The sequence below is a fragment of the Scardinius erythrophthalmus genome (genome assembly GCF_964197995.2).
Source record: "Scardinius erythrophthalmus genome assembly, chromosome: 16".
Lineage (NCBI taxonomy): Eukaryota > Metazoa > Chordata > Actinopteri > Cypriniformes > Leuciscidae > Scardinius > Scardinius erythrophthalmus.
Window position 1 is genome coordinate 13,063,873 of NC_138236.1, and position 22,063 is coordinate 13,085,935.

Genomic DNA, 22,063 nt, shown 5'->3' on the forward strand with positions numbered 1-22,063 from the left:
GTCTCTTCTAGTCTCACCTTTCTTCTTTCTCATCTGTTTTTTTGCCCACTCCGTCTTGGTTTGTCCTCATAGTGGAACGTGGACTTGTGCATGTTTGCACCCTCAAAAGCACGACTCTGTGTTATTTACGTGCTTCTGCTCCTTATTGATTTCTCTTCTCTTACATTTCACCCTCCACTTCCTCTTTCTGCTTTGGCTTGGTCTGGAAGATCTCCCCGCTGTGTCACGCGGGCCCTCACCTTTGCCTGAGGCCAGTGTGACTGGTGATCTCTTGTCTGGTGAGTGTATGAGGCTTATCTTGCTAAACCTAGCATGTTCCACAAAAGAATGGAAGTCATGCAGGTTTAACATGACAAGAGGGTGAGTAAATGATGACAGAATCTTCATTTTTGAGTGAAATATCCCTTTAATTTAATGCTGTATTTGGTTAAAGTTCTTCAATGCACTTCTACTTTCACTATACCTCACAGTAACACTTTAAACTGCTAGTATTATTTTCAAAGGTGTCTCTCTCTTTCTCATATAGACTCATTTGTAGCTCCAGCTGTTGCTCCAGTGGCTCCTACACGTGGTGCTCCAGCTGCTCCAGCTGCTCCTGTCTCTCCTCCTAAAGCCGAGCCTGTACCTGTGCTGGATCTCCTTGGTGTGTCCCCTAAACTCTCTCATAAAAAAACACCTAAAAGACCAGAGTAAATGCTTAAATATTGAGATATTCATATTCAAAGGCTTCCACTGCAGTGTAACCCAGAGAATTATGATCTGGTTTTTACATCTGACTACACAACGTTGGTGCTGAGCTTGTTCAAGTTTAATTTTATAGCATAGACATTTAAATTTATGAACTGGTAAGTATACACCAGCTGTTTCATGACCCAGTTTTTCAGTTATAGAGGGTACTTTTGTCAGTGTCTGTTAAGTGAGCAGATGATGAGAGATGAGAAGAGAGACGTTTGTTTGAGTATAGTGTATTTGCATGCTGTGCCGTATATACATTGTAAGTGTGGAAAGATACAGGGAATGCACATCCATGTGTCAGTGTTTGTTACGGTGTGATTCTGTGTGGGCCTGTTGTATGATCTCGGCTCACTCTCTCCATCTGCCCCTCTCTCAGTGTGTATGCAGCTTTAAGGCTGACTAATGCTTCTCCTCCTTCATGCTGCGCTGTGGGACGTCTGTCTCTGGAACAGACACATTTGGAGACACTACTGGAGAGTCCCAGTCCGCTGCTCCCGGAGCACCATCCTGTGACCTGCTTGGAGGTATGGTCACAAATCTTGATTGGGAAAAGGAAAACTCTCATTTTTGGTTGATGATGAAACAGAGAAGCTAGAACAAGCACTGCCGAAGTGCTGTTCTATTTATGCTGTGCAGTTAATGCCTAATAAATAATTAAGTTAAAAAAACAAGAAAAAATTACAATTACAACCATATTAATAATAGTTATTATTGTTTTTTTGTTAAATGTATAATTTTATCCAATAATAGTAATAATAATATAATATATATATATATATATATATATATATATATATATATATATATATATACATACAGTGTATATATATATATATATATACACTCACCTAAAGGATTATTAGGAACACCTGTTCAATTTCTCATTAACGCAATTATCTAATCAACCAATCACATGGCAGTTGCTTCAATGCATTTAGGGGTATGGTCCTGGTCAAGACAATCTCCTGAACTCCAAACTGAATGTCAGAATGGGAAAGAAAGGTGATTTAAGCAATTTTGAGCGTGGCATGGTTGTTGGTGCCAGACGGGCCGGTCTGAGTATTTCACAATCTGCTCAGTTACTGGGATTTTCACGCACAACCATTTTTAGGGTTTACAAAGAATGGTGTGAAAAGGGAAAAACATCCAGTATGCGGCAGTCCTGTGGGCGAAAATGCCTTGTTGATGCTAGAGGTCAGAGGAGAATGGGCCGACTGATTCAAGCTGATAGAAGAGCAACTTTGACTGAAATAACCACTCGTTACAACCGAGGTATGCAGCAAAGCATTTGTGAACACGCACAACCTTGAGGCGGATGGGCTACAACAGCAGAAGACCCCACCGGGTACCACTCATCTCCACTACAAATAGGAAAAAGAGGCTACAATTTGCACGAGCTCACCAAAATTGGACAGTTGAAAACTGGAAAAATGTTGCCTGGTCTGATGAGTCTCGATTTCTGTTGAGACATTCAGATGGTAGAGTCAGTATTTGGCGTAAACAGAATGAGAACATGGATCCATCATGCCTTGTTACCACTGTGCAGGCTGGTGGTGGTGGTGTAATGGTGTGGGGGATGTTTTCTTGGCACACTTTAGGCCCCTTAGTGCCAATTGGGAATCGTTTAAATGCCACGGCCTACCTGAGCATTGTTTCTGACCATGTCCATCCCTTTATGACCACCATGTACCCATCCTCTGATGGCTACTTCCAGCAGGATAATGCACCATGTCACAAAGCTCGAATCATTTTAGTTCACTGTACTAAAATGGCCCCCACAGTCACCAGATCTCAACCCAATAGAGCATCTTTGGGATGTGGTGGAACGGGAGCTTCGTGCCCTGGATGTGCATCCCACAAATCTCCATCAACTGCAAGATGCTATCCTATCAATATGGGCCAACATTTCTAAAGAATGCTTTCAGCACCTTGTTGAATCAATGCCACGTAGAATTAAGGCAGTTCTGAAGGCGAAAGGGGGTCAAACACAGTATTAGTATGGTGTTCCTAATAATCCTTTAGGTGAGTGTATATATATATATATATATATATATATATATATATATATATATATATATATATATATATAATGCTAAGATTCAATATTTTTCTATAAACTAATGCTAGCTGCCAGCAGATTAATTAATGTTACTTTTTCAGTAAAACTTTAAGCGTAAATTGTTATGCTGATAACATATTTTGTAATTATATTTTGTATTAAATTAGGATAATAAAAAATTCTCATCTCAGCAGTGTTGTTATTAACTAAACTATTGAAAAATATTTTTTTGCTAATTGAAATAAAGCTAAATATATAAATAAAAAGCTTTATTTAAAATGTTAGATTTAAAAAAACAAAATGACATATTTTTTGCTTTATTTATTTATTTATTTATTTATATTTAGCTTTTTATATATATTATATATATATATATATATACAGTGTATATACAGTATATATATATATATATATATATAGTTTTTATTAATATTTTGAATTAGCCTTTATTTGTAGGTTTTCAGTTTAATTTTACGTTATGCTTTAGTAATTTTGTTATGTGCTTTTGGAATTTGTATATATATATATATGAAGAGTTCAGATGCAAAAGCCTCTAAGTGCCATCTGAAATTTACTTCTAGAATGATCATTTTTATCAAGCTTATATATTTAAGTTAAGTAATTTCACTTAAATGACAATTAATAGGTAATTTGCATTGCCATTTAAGTGAAATTATTGAACTTAAATATACGAGCTTAATAAAAATAATCATTCTAGAAGAAAATTTCAGATGGCACTTAGAGGCTTTTGCATCTGAACTCTTCATATATACACAGTGTATGTGTATGTGTATATATACACGTATATAGAAATATATTTAAAACAAATTCCAAAACCTTTTTTAAGAAAATCTAAAAGTGCATTGTGGATTTGGCGTCTCACCCGTTGATGTGTGTAGGGTTGATTTCACCTGTCACCCTGACGGTTACACCGACCCCAGCAGCAGTGCCAGCCTCAGCCCCAGCTGACCTGCTGGAGTCGAGTTTTGATGCCTTCGCCAGTTCGCCGGTGTCCTCCACACCAGCAGCGGCAGACAGCGCACTCGCCACCGCAGCAGCATCTGGTGGCTTTGATACGTCAGGTGAAAAATCATATTATACATGTTCCCCAGGTGTTTTGAACAGATTGCTATACTCTCGCATTAAACATTGATAATGACCTTTTTGCCAAAACTGTTTTTATTTTCTCTTGAACACAGCGTGGCGTTTTTCAAGCTTGCTTGCTTCTCAGCACACTTTCGTCTTGCATGAGCACTTCTGTATCTGCTGACCTTCTTAAATAATACAGAGAGGATGTGGCAGTGCTTATAAAATGCATTCTCCCTGTGCTTTTTCTCCTTTTTCATTTCTTCTTGTGTTCTGTCTATTCTTGCTCTCTTACTATAATACTGCTGTTCTCAACTTTATCATCTGTCCCATTATTCTGTCATGTCTCTCTCTCTCTCTGCACTTCGTTTCTGATACTGTAACTCTCTCCTTGCACACTGATCTGGCTCATTGCTTGCTCCTGCTGTGCGATTGGTGAGTTGGTGAGAGAACGCAGGGCTTTGCGGCATGTATCGCTGGGAGGTTTGAATGTTCTCGCGCTGTTTGTTCATCCACTGCACATGCACACCCTGTACCCTTTTGAACTCTGTGCAGTTTTTCCCTGCTCGCCTATTTTACAGATCTTGAGCATTACTGCATCAGAATGAATTGCCTGCCTTAGAGTTGTTGGTGCTATACCGGAATACTTTTTCATAAAAGCTGCACTAAAATAATAATTTCAGCATATATTATTAGCAACTTTATAAATGTGTTGTGAATTCTTCATGCTTTTCTAGGTTGTACACTTTTTAAGTATTTCTAAAAAGTGATATTTTCTCATTTCTTTAGATGCAAAAATTGCTGAAAGCCATTTTAAGCTATAAACAATTTTTTTTTTAATTTTTTGAAGACCCAAAACCTTACCTTTAAGGTTAAAGTTTTGGGTCATTGACTGGGAGGTGTATGATCCCCATCTGGTACAATTAGTAGCTAACTGTCTGGCACAGTTAGTTAGGATATTTTCTTTGATGCCTGACATGATGCGTCCAATGTTGTAATGCAATGAAAATCCTGTTTATAAAGATGTTCTGATGTGTGTTGCCAGTTTTTGGTTTCCCAATGCATGTAGTTAACATCCCTGGATGCAAATTTTGAATACCACATGAATGTTATAATAAATGTGTGGATCTCAATTTATTTTTGTTTTTTAAATATATATGCACTTTCGCTCAAATGTTTGGGGTCAGACAGATTTTTTTTTTTAAGAAATTCATACTTTTCTTACAACCAAAAAATTAACCAAAAGTGACAGTAAAGGCATTTATGATACAATTTCTGTTTCAAATAAATGCTGTTCTTTTGAACTTTCTATTCATCAAAGAATCCCTCCAAAAAATCGATGGTTCCCGTAAAAATGCTAAGCAGCACAACTGATTTCAATATTGATAATGATAAAAAATGTTTTTTGAGCGCCAAATCAGCATAATCATTGTTATAATTGATTTCTGAAGGATCATGTGACTGCTGAAAATTCAGTTTTGCCATCACAGGAATAAAATACATTTAAAAATATATTAAAATATAAAATTTCACAATATTTCACATTATAACTGCTTTTACTGTATTCTTTATCGAATAAATCCATTCTTGGTGAGCATAAAAGACTAATGAAACATGTAAAAAAATCTTACTGACCTTTTGAACGGTAGTGTATATTTTATTTTAATGTTGCTGTCTTTTGTTTTACTCCTGTTCTGTTACAGTACATCTGCCTTGTTATTATATGGGATTGCTGACAAGTTGCATATCCAAATCAATTCTAGGCTAAAATAGTCTCAATCCATGCTGGCTATATTAACTCAATCTTCTCTGTCAACGCCAGTGTTTGACGGATTAGGAGACCTTCTGATGCCAGCCATAACCCCTCAGAGCACAGGTGGGACCCCCATGGCTGCAACGAGCATGCCGTTGACACCTGGGATTGTGCCCACCGCTGGGCCGGCAATGGCTCCGGCAATGGCGCCGGCCATGGCGCCCGCAATGGTACCGACAATGGCACCCATAGCAGCTGCCCAACCAATTAAACCTATCGGAGGAGACTTGGACACTTCACTCGCCAATCTGGTCGGAAGTATGTATGGAACAATTATGGACTGATTATGTAGGGGTCATTGTCCCCATGATGCCGACTCAAACTTATCTTGTTTCTTCCTCTCTTGTAGACTTGGGAGTGGGAAGCCAAAAGAAGTAAGTTCAGTGTCTGTTGCAGCGAGTCTCTATGTCCATGTTGTTTCAGAAACACCTAATAATCTTGTCCCTTATCCGTAATGTCTATTCACGAGCATGATTTACTCAACCTGACCCGTATTGACAATTCATTTGGACTGTTATGGCAACTTGATTGATCCCCTCTCCATTGGAGCACAATTTAATCATGTTCACTTTGTGTGGCCCTAGAGCCGTGTTTATGAATGATTTGCACGTTATGTTGGCTGACAGCTATTTGTTTTGCACAGGGACAACCAGTGGAGTGAGAAGAAACTGACAGGAGGGGCGAACTGGACCCCTCACGTCGCCCCGAGTAGCTGGGGCACACCTGGCGCTCAGATGGTAGCGGCTGCTTCTTTCTTAAACACATTAAAATGTTTCTTGTATATCTTATCATATATCTGTTCCGACTGTGTTTAGTCTGGGCCTGCCCCTGGAGCCGCAGGAGCTGCCGCCCCGCCTGGAGCAATGGCACCACCCATGGGAGCACAGCCTGGCTTTGGCATGGTGAGAAACCACTTTTTCAAAATGTTAATAAAAATCTCTGTATTTTGCACTGACTGTATGCACTTATGGATGGTTATTTTACTTGTCATTTTTTTTACTCAGCCCCCAGCAGCTGGAGCTCCCATGATGCCCCAGTCTGTGATGATGGGTCAGCCCATGATGAGACCACCATTTACAGGGCCAGCAGCAACAGGAACACCCGGAGCACCAGTAAAGAACATACACAAAAAAGCACATGCAAACATTGTTACAGTCCACATGAAATGGAAGTTGCAGTAGACATTTCTTCCCTATATATGCGAGTGAAACAACTTATCAAACAAGAAAGAAATGTAGGGGGCACTTGAGTTTGTCCATCGGGAATTGATTGGGTTTGAGCTCATGTGAGTGACATGCACCAGTAAACACGTCATCAGAGAAGAGAAGTGGACCTTATTTTCATAAAAGATTAAAAGGGCACATACTGCTATGTTCCATAAAAAAAAAAAAAAAAGAATTGTCAATTTTGATTTAATGGTGACCGTTCTCATCAGCGAAATGTCGGAAATAAGCAAAGTTTTTTTTAGCGCATCAATGACAATGATGAAAAATGCTTTTTAGCAATGATGACAATTACTTTAGGAGATCAGGTTTTCAAAGAACAGTTCTCATATGTTAGTTTTATTAATATTTAAATTCATATATAATTGTTGGAACATTTGGTTTAATTTTGTACTTTGCATGTTATTTTTACTAACTAAAATGAATGATAGACTAAGACATAGACTGAAAGATATTTTCCTCAAAAGATGTTTTTGAAACAAGTCTTTTGTGCTCATTCATTTGATAAAAAATACAGTAAAAACAGCAAAAATTCTGAAAAAACAATTACATTTACATTTGAAATGACTGACTGAATGAATGAAATTTTCATCAGCCATTACTCTTCCTCAAGCACCCTTTATTTCCTCAGTTGTCTCCAGGACCAGCTGCTCAGAGCCCCAAAAAACCTCCCACCAAGGACCCACTTGCAGATCTCAACATCAAGGACTTCTTATAATTTTCCAGGTATCATTATCTTACAAGTGACTTCTTAAATGAGGCTTTGGTGCCTCACTTAGTAACATGACATTTTCTCCATGCTCTATTTGCAGTATGTGTTTTCTCAAAGACTGAGCTCCAGTGAGAGAGGTCTGCTGTCTGTTTACACCTCCAGATGCCTGAGGAGCCTGCAGCTAGATATCCACTGACCCCGCCCCATCCCAGCCCAAACCCCGCCCACTCGGCCCCACCCAGCATTCCTGTGTCATGTTGTAGCACAATCTGTGAAGTGAATCGTAGAGAAAAGAGAAAAATGAAGATGTGCTTATCTCAACGTTATCTTTGTTTTGAACGAAACAGAAAAAATTATCTAAAAAAAAAAAAAAAAAAGCACACAAATGAAAATTAAAGATTAAAAAAGATTCTTATGTATGTCAACTTTTTCCAGTGTTTAAGTCTGAAATGAATGATGTGTGTGTGTTGATCCCCTCAACTTTAATTCTGGTTCCTCTGGGACTTCCCTTTTGGGGTCAGAGGTCCTAAACAGGTTGTTCAAGTGCTTTCTGTTGTCTGTTAGTTTTGGAGCAGTGTGCAATGTATCATTTGCAGACGGTACTGTGTATATTATCCTCATTGATGAAAAGGTCTCTCCTCTGCTCAAATTTTTATCTGTGGACAACTTATTGATGTGTACCTGGTAATCGGATTAAAAGAAATGCTATTGTCATCTCCCATCATCGACTGACATGTTTGTTTACAAAATATAAATATATGAAATATAAATATACATGAGTTATGTATAAATTAATAGCATATCTGAGCTCCTCTATAACCTCTTGATGATTACATGTAATTTTTGTATTTTAACTCATATTATTTTTCATATATATATTTTTTGATTCTTTGGTTTGAATTGTTTTAATTTAATAGTCAATGCGTTGTCAGTTCACTGTTTACACACTCTTTATGGATATCGCAAGAACCATGAGGTTAATCTTTATGGATAACCTCAGCAAATTTGGATAATTCCATTTAATCGCAGTTCTATAAATCTCAGATGATCTCTGAGAGAGGCCTTTTGCAGTATCTTAAAATAACAAATATGTACAGCAACTTGTTCAACTGGTGATGTTTCCCAAAAAACAAAAAGGAAAAAAAAAGCCCCCAAGATTTCACAGTTGTAGTCAGTGGAATGCTGTGTTTGAGTCTCATAGTTATTTGTGCTTGTATGAAATCCAAACTGAAGCTGGTACATGTAGTGTTATTTTGTATAATTGTATAAGAACCCGTCCACATGTTTGGTTCTCAGTCTTACCCTCTCATAGGCTACTACATTATGAACCCTGACCTTTGTTTGTTATACGTTAAACGGTTGATTCATGCTCCCTCTGTTGGTGAGTGGTGATACTGTAGTTTGCACAATAAAATGGACTGTGGAGGAGATCTCTTATAAGAGAATAACTGATATCATAGATAATAGGGTGTAGGTTCATTAGCAGTGATAGACTCTTAGATCTTTGTCAAAGTTTTCAGGAGGTCACTGTTAAACAGTGTTACAGAAAGGTTTGACTGACAGCCCTGTATCACTTTCCCTGTTAGATCTTTCATGGAAATGACAAATGCAGATCTTTGGATCTCTCTCTTGCAATTCTCTGTTCCTTTGAAAGAAATTTTATTTTGATTTATTGATTCATATTTGACACCCCTACATAGTGCATGTAAGCCCTTTGAGATGCAATAAACTGATGGGAAGAATTGCCCACATGTGTCCCCATGTGTCTGTTTTCACGAGGAGAGCTCCATATAAAAATATATATTTTCCTGGTATATACAGAGGTGTAAAAAGTACTCAAAAATGTTACTCAAGTGAAAGTACAAGTACTGAGGGAAAATTTTACTCAATTAAAAGTAAAAGTATCTGGCCAGAATCGTATTTGAGTAAAAGTAAAAAAGTACCACACTAAAATTGTACTTGAGTATTAAAGAAGTAAAAGTAAAAGCAAGAATTCTTGTTCTTAAAAAAACTAGAGATTCTTGTTTAAGCTTTTAATCTCTAAAAACATGAATTGAATGAACCACATACAAGGTTTCATACTGCTTTAGAACTGTTTGTATTTAATTGTATTTAATTATCAAACTATAAGACTACTAATGCCAGTATGCAACATGCTTTAAACAATCCACTAAACATACTTTTACCACTAAAAGAAAAGAATTTGCTACGGTATGGCCACGGGTTCGCAGCTGAATCACATTCTTCCTCCATTTTCTTTCACTGATAGACTGTTATAATTTATCTAATTTCCAGTTCAAGGTTCTGTTCATTAAGAGCCTAAGCCCCTCCCCTCCGCTTCCGGCTCATGGGACCTTATTTAGAAAAAACATGTATGGTAGTCAATGGCGAGAGACAACTTATCTTTTTATTCCATCTGAACTGTGCCCTGAACTACACATATGATGTTTGTCAATTTAAAAGATAATTATGAAAGTCAAGAAAGTCGCATACATTGTCATAAAACAGAAGAGTAACATTTAGTTTTATGTGAAAATCGCTCAATGAACTACATCTCTCGTCTCGCACTATGTACGTCACCATCCGTTGCTCGTATGTGTGCAGTCTGCTACAAAACACCTTCAGGCTTGACGGCGTAACGTTACGATTATAACGTATAAGACTATAGGAAAAATGACAGACGTTAGCTTCAGTAAAGTTAGCTTCATTCATTGAGAGAAAAGGTAAGACGTCACATGTGCGCCTTTTGGGTTTGTAGTCTTTGTAATTACGTATTTTCACAGTCTTATACCTCAACAGTTTTACATCAAACTGCGACTTTCTTGACTTTAAAATGCATATTTTAAAATGACAAACATCAAATGTGTAATTTAGAGCACAATTCAAACGAGATCAAAATACTTGTTGTCTCTCGCCATTGACTACCATACAATATTTTTCTGAAATAAGGTCCCATAGTGGTCACCCAGAAGGGGAGGGACTTAGGCTCTCTATAGATGCATGAAGTCACTCCCAAAGGACCAATGAACATGTCTGACCAATTTCATGGAATGTGAAAATGAATCTCATTGGCAGAATAAATTACATTTAAATTAAACTGGGCACGAGCGCAATTCAATTGGTTTGCTAATAGCAAGGGAAAATAGAATGAAGTGATCTCTAAAAAAGAAATACTTTTTGACTATAAATAAAATTGTAAGGAGTAAAAAGTACTTTTTTTTCTTAAAAAATGTAATTAAGTAAAAGTAAAAGTATTGATTTTTAATTGTACTCAAGTAAAGTAAAAATCCCCAAAAATAATACTTAAGTACAGTAATCAAGTAAAATTACTCAAGTATTTTACACCTCTGATACGGTATATATATATAAAACACATTTAATGTATTTTTAATATAAAAAATATATATATTGATATACATAAAATGAAATTTAAATGTTATATACCATTTTCTTATTATAAATATGTTTTAAAAAAGTTGAATAAAATTATAAGCAAACTTGGAAAAACTAAATGTTTGATTATGTAAGCTTGATGGAAAAAATGAACACACACACTATTTTGTCCTCTTAGAACAATACATATAAATCTCAGTTTATTTGGTCCTTAATAGCAAAGATTTAGGAAAAAGATGTACAAAATGAAAATTGATGCAATCCGATTTTGATAAATCAATTTTATATTAAGATTTTTGATTTATATTTACTATGAAGCGACGTTGCTTTTCTCTTTATCATAATTACAATGCTATTTATTATCAATCATATCTAAATTTAAATAACCCTGTGTTTTTTTTGTAAAGAACAACATGATCATATGTAACTCATAATACAAGCCTTACATTAAATACATACTTACAGTTCTACAGTAGGCTGTTACTTCGACAGGTCCTTAAATGTTTTATATTTTAAAATTAAATTAGCACCAAAAGTCAACAAGGGACTCTGAAAATTAAGCTTAAATCTTCAACTAATTGCTTGCATTGTTACATTGTTATACAAAAGGCAGAAACAAAATGATAGCCCATGAAGACAGTTTACAGTTTATGCTGTCAAAGGCACACAATCATAACATTTGTGACCTTGGACCACAAAACCAGTCACATGGGTACATTTTTTTAAATTGAGATTTATACATCATCTGAAAGCTGAATAAATAAGCTTTCCATTGATAGGAAATTTACAAAATATCTTCATATAGCATGATCTTTACTTAATTTCCTAATGATTTTTGGCATAAAAGAAAAATCGATAATTTTGACCCATACAATGTATTGTTGGCTATTGCCACAACTAAACCCGTGCGACTTGTGACTGGCTTTGTGATCCAGGGTCACATTTAATTATAACAATAACAATGATAACAAGAATCAAGAATTTCAAAGAACACCAGCATATTGATACTCAGATATGTTCTTCGAAAAGAAAAAAGGAAAATAACAAACATCAAAGCTTCTTCTCTCGGAAAAAAAAAAGTTTTTTTTTTTTTTTTCTTGTGTCAACTAGTCAGATCTAGCTTTCTACTTCAAGCTATCCAGACAGATTACCAGACAAAACAAATGCCTCCCATAGCAAACAACACTGATTGAAGTACATTTTCTAATTCAAAACAACAGTTTAGGACAGAATTAGTTCTCGTTAGGACAACTGAATCTAGAAATACATTCGTTCTAACTGATTCATAGCAAAAAGTTGTCTAATAAAATAAATTAAGTCATCAAAATAGCTTGGAAAAGTTCAATGGTAGGTGTGTTATAGTCTCAAGTGTTGATGAATGCAGCAGTTTGTGTAGTGCACAAATGGGAGGCACAAGGGTTGGTGAGAGCCGGGACCGAGGCAGTCAGACAGGCCACTGATGGAGTCTCTCAGGTGCCCCGACATTGGTTAGAGTCCCCATGGACCCAGCGGCAGATCTGTGCGTACTTCAGGGGAGTGATTCGTACGGCCACATTGTAATCCTGCTGCACCCCGTTAACATCCACCCACTGGTGACCCGAGAACACGCCAATGATTTTCCGCTTCCACTTCTTCTTGCCAGGTTCTTTAAGGCGAATGTAGACACCCGAGCCGCTGGAGCCGGGCTTGGCATCGCAATACTGGTACAACAGGTCGTTGGACTCCTCGGATACAGAGCAGAAGCGGTACACCAGGTTGCCCGGTCGGTCATCGTCGAATCCCGAGAAATGGATACGTCCAGCAGGCAGCTTCTTGACAGAGGGGATGACGCCTAAATCCATGTACTTGGTCTTCTGCGCCCTCTTAAGCTCCAGGATGGCGTAGTCATAATCGGCCATAATGTTCTCTGAGATGCCTTTAAACCAACCCTTCGGCACCTGCATCTGTTTCACCCGCGTCCACCGGAACGAGGGCTGTTCAGAGACGGTGCTGCGGCGACTGCGGTTCCTCCTTCCTTTGCCTTTGCCCTTACCCTTACGTTCATGCTTCTCTCCAATCTCTCCATTTTCGTCGATTTCTTCCTCCTCTTCTTCATGTTTCCTCTGGCCTTTCCTTCCTTTCCCTTTACGGCCTTTCTTCCGGCGGGAACGCTCTTTCAGCACGCCGACGCTGAGTTTCTGAACCCCGTCTAGGTAGTCCGTACCGTTGTGGATGCAATGAGCGGCCGTCAGGACGTGTTTGGGGGACACCAGCACTCCAGAACAACCTGTGGAGATCTTCACAGATGTGGAGAAAGGATACTTCATGGAGTACTGCTTGTCAGCGATGGTAAACCTCGTATCCGTGCCGTAGACCTCTCGTCTACGGCGAGCGCGAAACCGAGAGCCTCCTGTCCAGTCGTCGCTCACATTTAGCTCCTGCACGGTGACGGTGGTGAGCGTGCGTGTTCCGTTGTCGTACATGGTCTCGTAGGACAGTAGCTGCTCCAGATCATCCAGACTGGGCTCTGGAAGACCCCGCTGGCACTCAATGCCACATATCCCATTGAGCTCACTCTGCGGCTTGGCCAAAAACTCTGAACTGCCCAGATGCACTGTTTGCTTTTCTTGTACCAGGGGTACTTTCCTCTGTGGCCAGGTGTAGTCATCGTCACCTGTGGGATCGTCCACTGCTGCAGACACCAGCACAGTCAGCGCTGAGATGGAAAGCAGGAGCATTAAGGGTACCGGGCCCATTGCAGAGAGACCCCTAGACCAGACACAAAGAGAAAAAGAGAATCAATACCACCTCAAATATTGTTCAGTAACTCTTTGTATACAGGAAAACAAAAGCATTTTTCTAACTGAGAAAAACAGGAAAGAAGATTTTCCTAACATTGAGTTCATCTGGCATATGCGCTTTGATTTTTATTTGATTTTTTCCAATATTTACTTGTATTGGTAATACAATTTTGCCCTGAATATAAATGCAATATGCAAGAAGTATCTGACACTAACTCCCAAAACCCTTGCATACATCTGGCTTACAGACCGTACAAATTAGTGGACCTCATTCCTGGACCTAGCACTACACATTTTGGATGTCTTGATTATTTAGCACATCTGATTTATTTCATCATCTCTTAAGTAGAGACTTCAAGACCTGAAATGTGTGTCAGATAAGGTAGACATCCAAAAATAATATTAAGGGGGCCTCCAGGAGGAGCAGGGCTTGAAGCACTAAAATAGGGAACAGATGATTATATTAATACAGTCATGACCACTAGGAGGAGACAAATGATAAGATTTTGAAGCACTATTTCAAAACCCCTGAGAGTATGTTGAGTGTATATACAGTTCACCTCATTCTCCATCATCACATTCCACAGATATTCACATCCAATCCTAATGTTCCAGTTAAGTCAACAATAGTATTCCCACAGATTCCAAAGCAAAAAATTTTAATCTGCTTAAAAGACAAAAAATGTATTACGTAAGAAATAGATTAAATACAGTACTTATTGAATGCCAAATTTGCTGCATTAGCTTTAGAGACTAAACAAATGAGTAAAATAGCGCACAAGTATGCTCACATTTAAAAATTATTTCTTAAATGGCACCGGCTGACAGAAAATATCTGCCATTAGAGGAAAACTGGAGACTGGAGGTTTGTGGTGGGGACTATAAGAACATTGACCCTGTGGGTCAGAGCTTTTTGAGTCAGTGGTTTGGAAACGTTTCCTACTGTCTTGCTGAATGTCAGTAATAAGTATATACTTGGGTTCTGCGGATGGTACCGCAATTGGTACCGTTACCAATGAATAGGAGTATAATATGATAAACTAAACAAACGTGCACCCACACACATACAGATACACAAAGCTTCAGATCAGCAGCCTACTTGTGTATTCATTTATGTATCTGGTAACATCTCTAACTGATAAAGTTTAAGATTTGAGTGCATTTTATTTTTCCACCAGACCATCACTTTGCACAGTGATGAAAAGGTGCTTGACTCATGCAAGTCGAATGATCGCGCACCACATAAATCATGCACATAAATATTGGGAACAAAGCAGTGATTTTAAATGGATACCAAGGTTCCCAAAGCTTTTGAACAATGCACTTCCATGACTCTTCCAGTCATTCGTGGGTGCAGGATAAAGATTTTCAAAACAACATTATATAGAGGAATATAATAATAACATAAGATAAGATAATAACATCATTTTTAAAGATTTACATTTCCATAATGTTTTAAGGCCTGTAAATCACAATTTTATCCAAGTATCCTGAAATTTTCAGGTTTTCCATGTCAATGAGATGCCATTTGCAGAATAAGATAAGTAAGGGATTTTTATCAGCAAAGGTCCTGATCAAGGTGACATGGTTATTGTGCAATAATAACCAGCTGACTTTACATTATCCAGCTTAATACTAACCATATAAATAAAACTGATTTGGATTCCATTACACTGTACAAAACAAATGGCTTTGCAACAAGGTTAACACTGCACTGATATTATTACTATTAAATATACAGTATAAAACAAAGTCTTCTGGGGTCAGTTTCACTACAGTCAATAACTAACACACAAGATGCCAGTAGCATTCATTTGAAGAGATCGCAATATGAGATGAGTGTGTAATACAAGAGAGGCTTGAAAATAATGCCGGCTTGTGGATACGCAGACTCATACAGCCTTGCAATGGACAACAGTGACTATTCAGCAATATGAGACCGCTGAAGGCCATGATTTACCAGTCAGAAATGCATTCATTCATTAAGCAGATACTTAACCAAAGCAACTGAAGAAGAAAAACACACAAGCAATTCATCTTAGAGGGTGAACAATTAACTAAAAAATACTGGGTTGTTTTAAATTATGGACAAACCCAAATGTTGGGTTAAAAATTTCATCCAACAGCTGAGTTTGTCCAAATTTGACCCAAAGTTGGGTTGAAACAACCCATCATTTTTTTGATGATGTATGTTAGAAGTTCACCAATAAATCAGCATTATACGTTTCAAAATGATCCCAGCATAAGCATTACAAAGCAAAGGTGGAAGTATGTGCAGCATGACTCACAGAGAGAGAAAAAATCAGCAAAGCACAAAGCCAAGCATTTAACAGTCACCACTCTCACCCATTCATCACATATTAGATTGCTGAGCACTGACCAAGAAAAACAGACTGCAGCAACATTTTCTAATCAGTAGCCAGTTTAGGGATGGAGAGTGAGGGTTGGAATATAGATTGCTACTCCATTCTTGGTTCAGTAAATTTTCCCCTGCAGAGCTGGAATCCCTCTCCTCCCACCTCACACTTCACTATGACATGGCGTCGGTGTGGATTATCTGCATCAGCCGTGCTGTCTATGAGAATCAATCTGTACAGACAATACTGTGTAGCCTCAGCGGAAGTGTGAGGGGAGATATGTGCGCGTGAATGAATGTGTGGTATAAAGTTATGGATTCAGGCAATGACAAATCAGATGTGTCCCTACTGGAGATTGCCGTGAGAAGGGGAGCACTTACAGAGGTCCAAACAAATTCCAGTAAGTCTATGATGTAAAATATGCAGACAGCTCGGGCCTTATAAAGTCGGCGAAACCGACAGACTCAAAGACGGCAAACTTGGTCTGACACGTTGTCTGATCTCTCTATCAAGTTTTTTTTTTTTTTTTTTTTTTTTATAAAATTGAGCAACTGCAATCTGACATTCTTCCATCACTGCTGAAATATCTCTATGACATTTCTAACGACATTTTCTCTGTAATAGGCTACATCTAGAGAACTGGCTTTAGTGGAAAAAGCAGAACATTTCCCGTCCATGTCAGCATCAACCCATTTTTCCATTACAAGGCAAAAATCTCAATCTTGCACATTTGTAAACTTTTTTAACCAACTTGATCAACCAAACGGTGGCGCTATTGGTCCCTTTTCAAATTAAGTTTGAAAACTTCATTCAAAGTTGCCGGATCTTTATGAATTTCTCTCATTCATGGATTCATGAATATTTTACACCAACAATGTGAAGTTAATAATCTCCCTTGTATACAAATTATGCTAACCACTTCCACCAAAGGAGACCTCCACTGTTTTTTTTTTTTTTTTTTGCAAGGGTTGGTTTAAAAGTTTAGTTAGATTAGGGGTCAAAGTACCCAACTGTAATTAATTATCATTCCTGATTTACCGTTATATAATTGTATTTACCTTTTTAATATAGGCTATGAAGGATAGCCTATCTTTTTATTAGGCCTATAGTTAATTTTTCACAGAACCTTTGCAATCCAATGACACTTTATTATTTTCACAGGTTAGAATGATGCAAAAAGTTATAAATAGGCTATTTAAAATTTAAAGAGAATGAATGAATGGATAAATAAATAAATAAATAAAACGTCATACCTGCTATCATTCGATTGATGGAGATGTTCAATCCGCAAACAGATGCTTGTTATTTAAGCAGGAAGCGTTTAAAAGTTACTTCATCTCAGAGGTTTTCGGCTGGATTGGATGATAGTCCGTTTCTTCTCATATCTGCTCCACCTTCAAGACAGGGAGAGCTCAGAGACGAAACCCTTGGTAGGAATTACACTTGACGTTTAAGGGAAAGGGAGGAAAAAAAAAAGTCCCAACAAGATTTTCACAAAGAGTTTCGTATAGGGGAGGGACCATCATGCTCTGCAACGATGGAGCAGAAAAAGTGAAGTTGAGAAAGCGTTCAGCACTTGATCTTAATGAATCTTTGGATTTGAATAAATCTTTATTTGACGATTCAAAGAGTCTGTCATGAATTCAAAAGGGCTTTCCACTGATTCGTTCCACTGAGCGCACAATAGCGCAGCAGCGACTTTATTGTGGTTCGGTTCCGTTCCCACATCTCTGGCACTTGTGTCCGTGTACATGATGTGGTAAACACGCGAGCAGGGGGTCTGCGAGTTAACAGGACGCCTCTAAATTTGCGTGCACATGCAAATTCTTGTGTGGGTGAATGACGTCAAGCTTCCTTTTAGTCTTTAAATTACTGAGGGGAAAAATACAAATCATGCAAAAATCTAAATTAATTTGAATCATTTTTGTGAGGCTAAAATCATAAATGTGGTAGCTATAACTATTCATAGGTTATAAAAAGGCGGAAAGTCGCATAAAAAAGGATGAACTATTTTTACATTTTTAATTTCAAGTCATTTGGAGTAACCTATATTCATGATGGAACGTGTCTGAAGGGATAGTTCACCCAAAAATTAAAATGTTGTCATCATTTACTCACCCTCATGCTGTTCCAAACCTGTATGAGTTTATTTCTTCTGCTCAACACAAAAGATATTTTGAAGGATGTCTGTAACCAGACAGTTGACGGCACTTTCTGACTTCCATAGAAAAAAATAATATGGAATAAGTCAATGGCTACCGTCAACTGTCTGGTTACCAACATTCTTTAAAATATCTTCTTTTGTGTTCAACAAAAAAAAAAGAAAAAAAAAGAAACTCATACAGGTTTGGAACAACTTGAGGGTAAGTAATGACAAACTTTTCACTTTGGGTGAACTATCCCTTTAAGTAGGCTACTTTTACGTGATGGTTACTTTGTCTTTACATCATTTTTTTTCAGGTAAATGAATACAAACATTGCATTTCTATGAACCCCCCATTGAAAACTTAATGTAGATAGATTACCAACATATGTTTTAAACTTGATTTTTTAAAGATTTGTCTTTAAGTTTCTATTTATCCCCCTTATTTGTAATTAATACAAATTCAAGGTTATTCAATCTTTACTTTAGATGTCCGATCAACACTATCAAAAGTGTTAATTTTTCCACTTAATAATTCACGGGAGCTCTACGAATTTAAATGATTGAGTGTTATTTTATTTTAAAGAGTCCACCAAACTACTGTTGTGTGTAGACACTTTACACAAAATGGCACAAATTCAAGAACTTATATTACACTTAATGTACGTTCATTGCCTTTTTTCCTCTTGTTTCTGGATGTTTTGGTTTTCTAGTTCTCTGTCCAGAGATTTAGGGAAAGGGTCAGACTTTCAGTCGTCCACAATGTACGCTCACATCAGCACCCTTCACACACTGTGAGGTTCTCTGTCAAGTTTGAACAGAGAAAGGTGATCTCACCGCTTTAGACTGTGGCCTCCACCCTCCAACATAGAGAATGTGCCCCCACAATGATCATCATGAGCTCTTTCTTTGTCAATGCAAGGTGTATTTTTTTTTTTTTTTTTTTTGCACATTGGTATTATATTTATGTTTTTTTCTGAGTCAGAACACAAGACTGCAAATGATGGAGGCGGAGTGGGCGGGTACATGACAGGATCAAACTCTTGTCTCAGATGAGAGCCACTTCTCTGTGTCTGAGCTGCAAGGCTAATATTATAATTTCATATCTGACAGGACTAGAAGTGTTTGGCAACGTTGCTCTGAAAGGAATACCTTTAAGTGATATTTCTGCTCATGGCTGTGCGATACACTGGTTGCATAGAGAGTTCTTTGTCAAAGGAAGTCATGTTTTCATGATCCAAGGTGAACCACTCGGTTTTGTGCAGGCGTATGCTGTTAGAAGATTGTGTTCATGAATATTACAACTATAGTGTTCATTTTGAATAGTCATCATGGCTAATGTAAACCTACTTAAGAGCTGATTCCCCTGCTGAAAAATCCAGCATAAACCATGATGGTTAGAGCTAGCCTAGAGCTGGTCTAGCTGGTGGACCGGATTCCAGTTTACCCAACAGCTTGTGGTCAGATTTCACTCGCTGCTAATCCATAATTCCATGTACATGCAAATTTAGACAGTTTGCTGGAGTTTAGGGAACGTGAGTGTTGTGTTGAGTGGCTGCTCAGGCAGCGATGGCAGTGGCTGCGATGTAGATTAAAGAGTCAGTGTTTATTTATGCAGGTCATGGTCATAAACCATCTCAGCTGGCCTTCACCTTTCCATCTCTTATTTTAGCTTCCTCCCAGAAAGAGAGAGCCATTTATAGGGTGCCTCTTTCCTAACCAGCCCCCCTCTCCCCTGTAATCTAGCTAGATAATATTTGTTGACAGCAAATAATTAGACATCCATATGGGTCAAAGGTCAGGATGCTGTGTCATTATACAGCTAACACATAAAAGCCGCAAAGCAAACATATGTATAAAACCATTTAAAAGTTTTGGGGTCGGTAATTTTTTGAAATGTTTTTGAAAGAAGTTTTTTATGCTCACCAAGGCTTCATTTATTTGATCAAAATCCAGTAAAATGTATGAAATATCGCAATTTAAAATAACCCAACTCTAAAAAATGACTTTCATGATTTGTTATCGCAACATTTTTTTTTGTCAAATCAATTAATGTGGTTCAGAAAACATACTTATTTGAGTTACTATTTAATAAACCAATCTCCTTCATTGTATTAACTCAATTTTTTTATTTCAATGAACTAAAAAATCTAACGCAACCATTTAACTTACTTTTTTAAGTTAAACCAACAATATTTTTTTACAATGCATTTTCTATTTGCATATATTTTAAAATGTAATTTGTTCTTGTTAAGCAAAGCTGAATCATACTGACCCCAAACTTTTAAATGGTAGTGTAATATCTTGTGTAATTCAATATTTTAATTACAAATATTATAGCATTTATTTCTAAGTTTTTTTTAGGCACTTTGAACTCTACAAAGATCTTCTAATCCAAGGGATCTGGTTAAAATCTGTTTTTTTTATGCCATGTCCAAGTTTTTACACAACCAGAACTGTTATTCAAACCACATTTTCCCCTCTAGTCTATAACTTGTTTTACTTTCAAAGTAGAATACCTGTTTAAGAATTTTATGCAGGAAGTTATAAGGATGTCCACATCTTGATAGAAGTAGCTCACCAAGACTGCTGGTAAAGTGAGACACTTGGACAGACTTCTCTAAGAGACATGACCTCCTGTGCTCAAGGCGAAGTTGCCAACATACACAAGAGAGGAGCAGAGCACTTCAAGCATGCAAACAGCTAATACAAACTAAACAGAAATGGTTCCTAAGCAAACACACTGATTTGACACAGTGAGTCATTCTGCTCCGATATTGGCCTGGACTTGGCCTACGAGATGACATATAGGAGTTGTCAAGTTAGCGGCTTGAAACAAGTTCAACATTTTACAATGAAAGGATAAATAGATGTTGACTTCCATTTTTGGTTGTGAATTTAGATGGTTAGTGGCTTCGGTGTCAGGAGTTTGTAAACAGCCAGGGTCCTTTTGGATTAGCTTACAGGTTGTTTAGTTGTTCTGCTAATTCTTAAGATTTTCATACAAAGCACTCATAACTGCCAATAAGCTTCAGAAAGTCAAGTATTTACATATAGCGGTACATTGCTAAATCACATTGGCCTCCCTATTTGTGCAAGATCACTTCAAAGAACCAAGATCAAAAGCAACTCTTATTCCCCTTTGCATGACCTTTGACCTGCCTTGCATTTTTCAAGCCACTTTATGCTGTATAGCTGTTTGTCCTTCTCCTTACCTCTCAGTCTGTCTCATTCTTTGTTTTGTATTATTTTTTGCATTGCCCATTCATGTGCTGGCATGCTTGATTAGTCCCCATTAAACACGTGCAAACACTTTGTACCATCATGTCAGAAGATGAATCATAGCAACATCACAGTAAATGAAGGAAAATTTATTATGAGCACTATGAAGATCAAGTCGACGAGTTCGCCAAGGTTTGCCAGGTTAATGGCATCAAAATATATGAAAGATATTCAGAGTTTTGTACTAGGGTACTAAGTACCAATCCAGATGTTCACAAGCAGAACTGTATATTATGCTTTGTTTTCTGGCTTTGAAATAATCTGTTCTTATCTTAATTTTAGGTATAGAATGACAAAAATAAAAAAATAAAAGAATTTGAATGTTTTTTTTTTGTAATAGTGTTATTTATTATTTTATTGTAATAATGTATTTATATAATTCGTTTTATTGAAACATGTATTGTTTAATGCATTTTAAAGTGTTTTTAATGTCATATTTATCATTTTTTTGTTTTAATAAATTGTAAACAAATTCCTTAT

General features: G+C 37.3%; 2 protein-coding genes across 2 annotated transcripts in view; one reads left to right on the forward strand and one right to left on the reverse strand.

Moving 5' to 3' along the window:
• snap91a (synaptosome associated protein 91a) overlaps positions 1-9,296 on the forward strand; it is a 49,941-nt gene extending 40,645 nt beyond the window's left edge. The window contains exons 17-27 of the mRNA XM_081388500.1: positions 210-278; positions 527-643; positions 1,188-1,259; positions 3,694-3,876; positions 5,703-5,951; positions 6,043-6,067; positions 6,337-6,430; positions 6,509-6,595; positions 6,698-6,805; positions 7,548-7,642; positions 7,729-9,296. Of these exons, the coding sequence (XP_081244626.1) occupies positions 210-278; positions 527-643; positions 1,188-1,259; positions 3,694-3,876; positions 5,703-5,951; positions 6,043-6,067; positions 6,337-6,430; positions 6,509-6,595; positions 6,698-6,805; positions 7,548-7,634 (1,091 nt within the window). The 3' untranslated portion in view covers positions 7,635-7,642; positions 7,729-9,296. The remainder of the gene's footprint in view (positions 1-209; positions 279-526; positions 644-1,187; positions 1,260-3,693; positions 3,877-5,702; positions 5,952-6,042; positions 6,068-6,336; positions 6,431-6,508; positions 6,596-6,697; positions 6,806-7,547; positions 7,643-7,728) is intronic.
• A 1,893-nt stretch (positions 9,297-11,189) lies between these two features.
• On the reverse strand, positions 11,190-17,897 carry prss35 (serine protease 35). The gene is made up of 2 exons (XM_081388560.1): positions 17,412-17,897; positions 11,190-13,769 (listed from the first exon to the last, which is right to left on the reverse strand). The coding sequence occupies exon 2, from the start codon at positions 13,754-13,756 to the stop codon at positions 12,491-12,493; it is 1,266 nt and encodes a 421-aa protein (XP_081244686.1). The 5' UTR covers positions 13,757-13,769; positions 17,412-17,897; the 3' UTR covers positions 11,190-12,490.
• Between the last annotated feature and the right edge of the window lie 4,166 nt (positions 17,898-22,063).

Coding starts and splice junctions, on each gene's coding strand:
- prss35 (XM_081388560.1), bottom strand. CDS start 13,756: ATGGGCCCGGTACCCTTAATGCTCCTGCTTTCCATCTCAGCGCTGACT.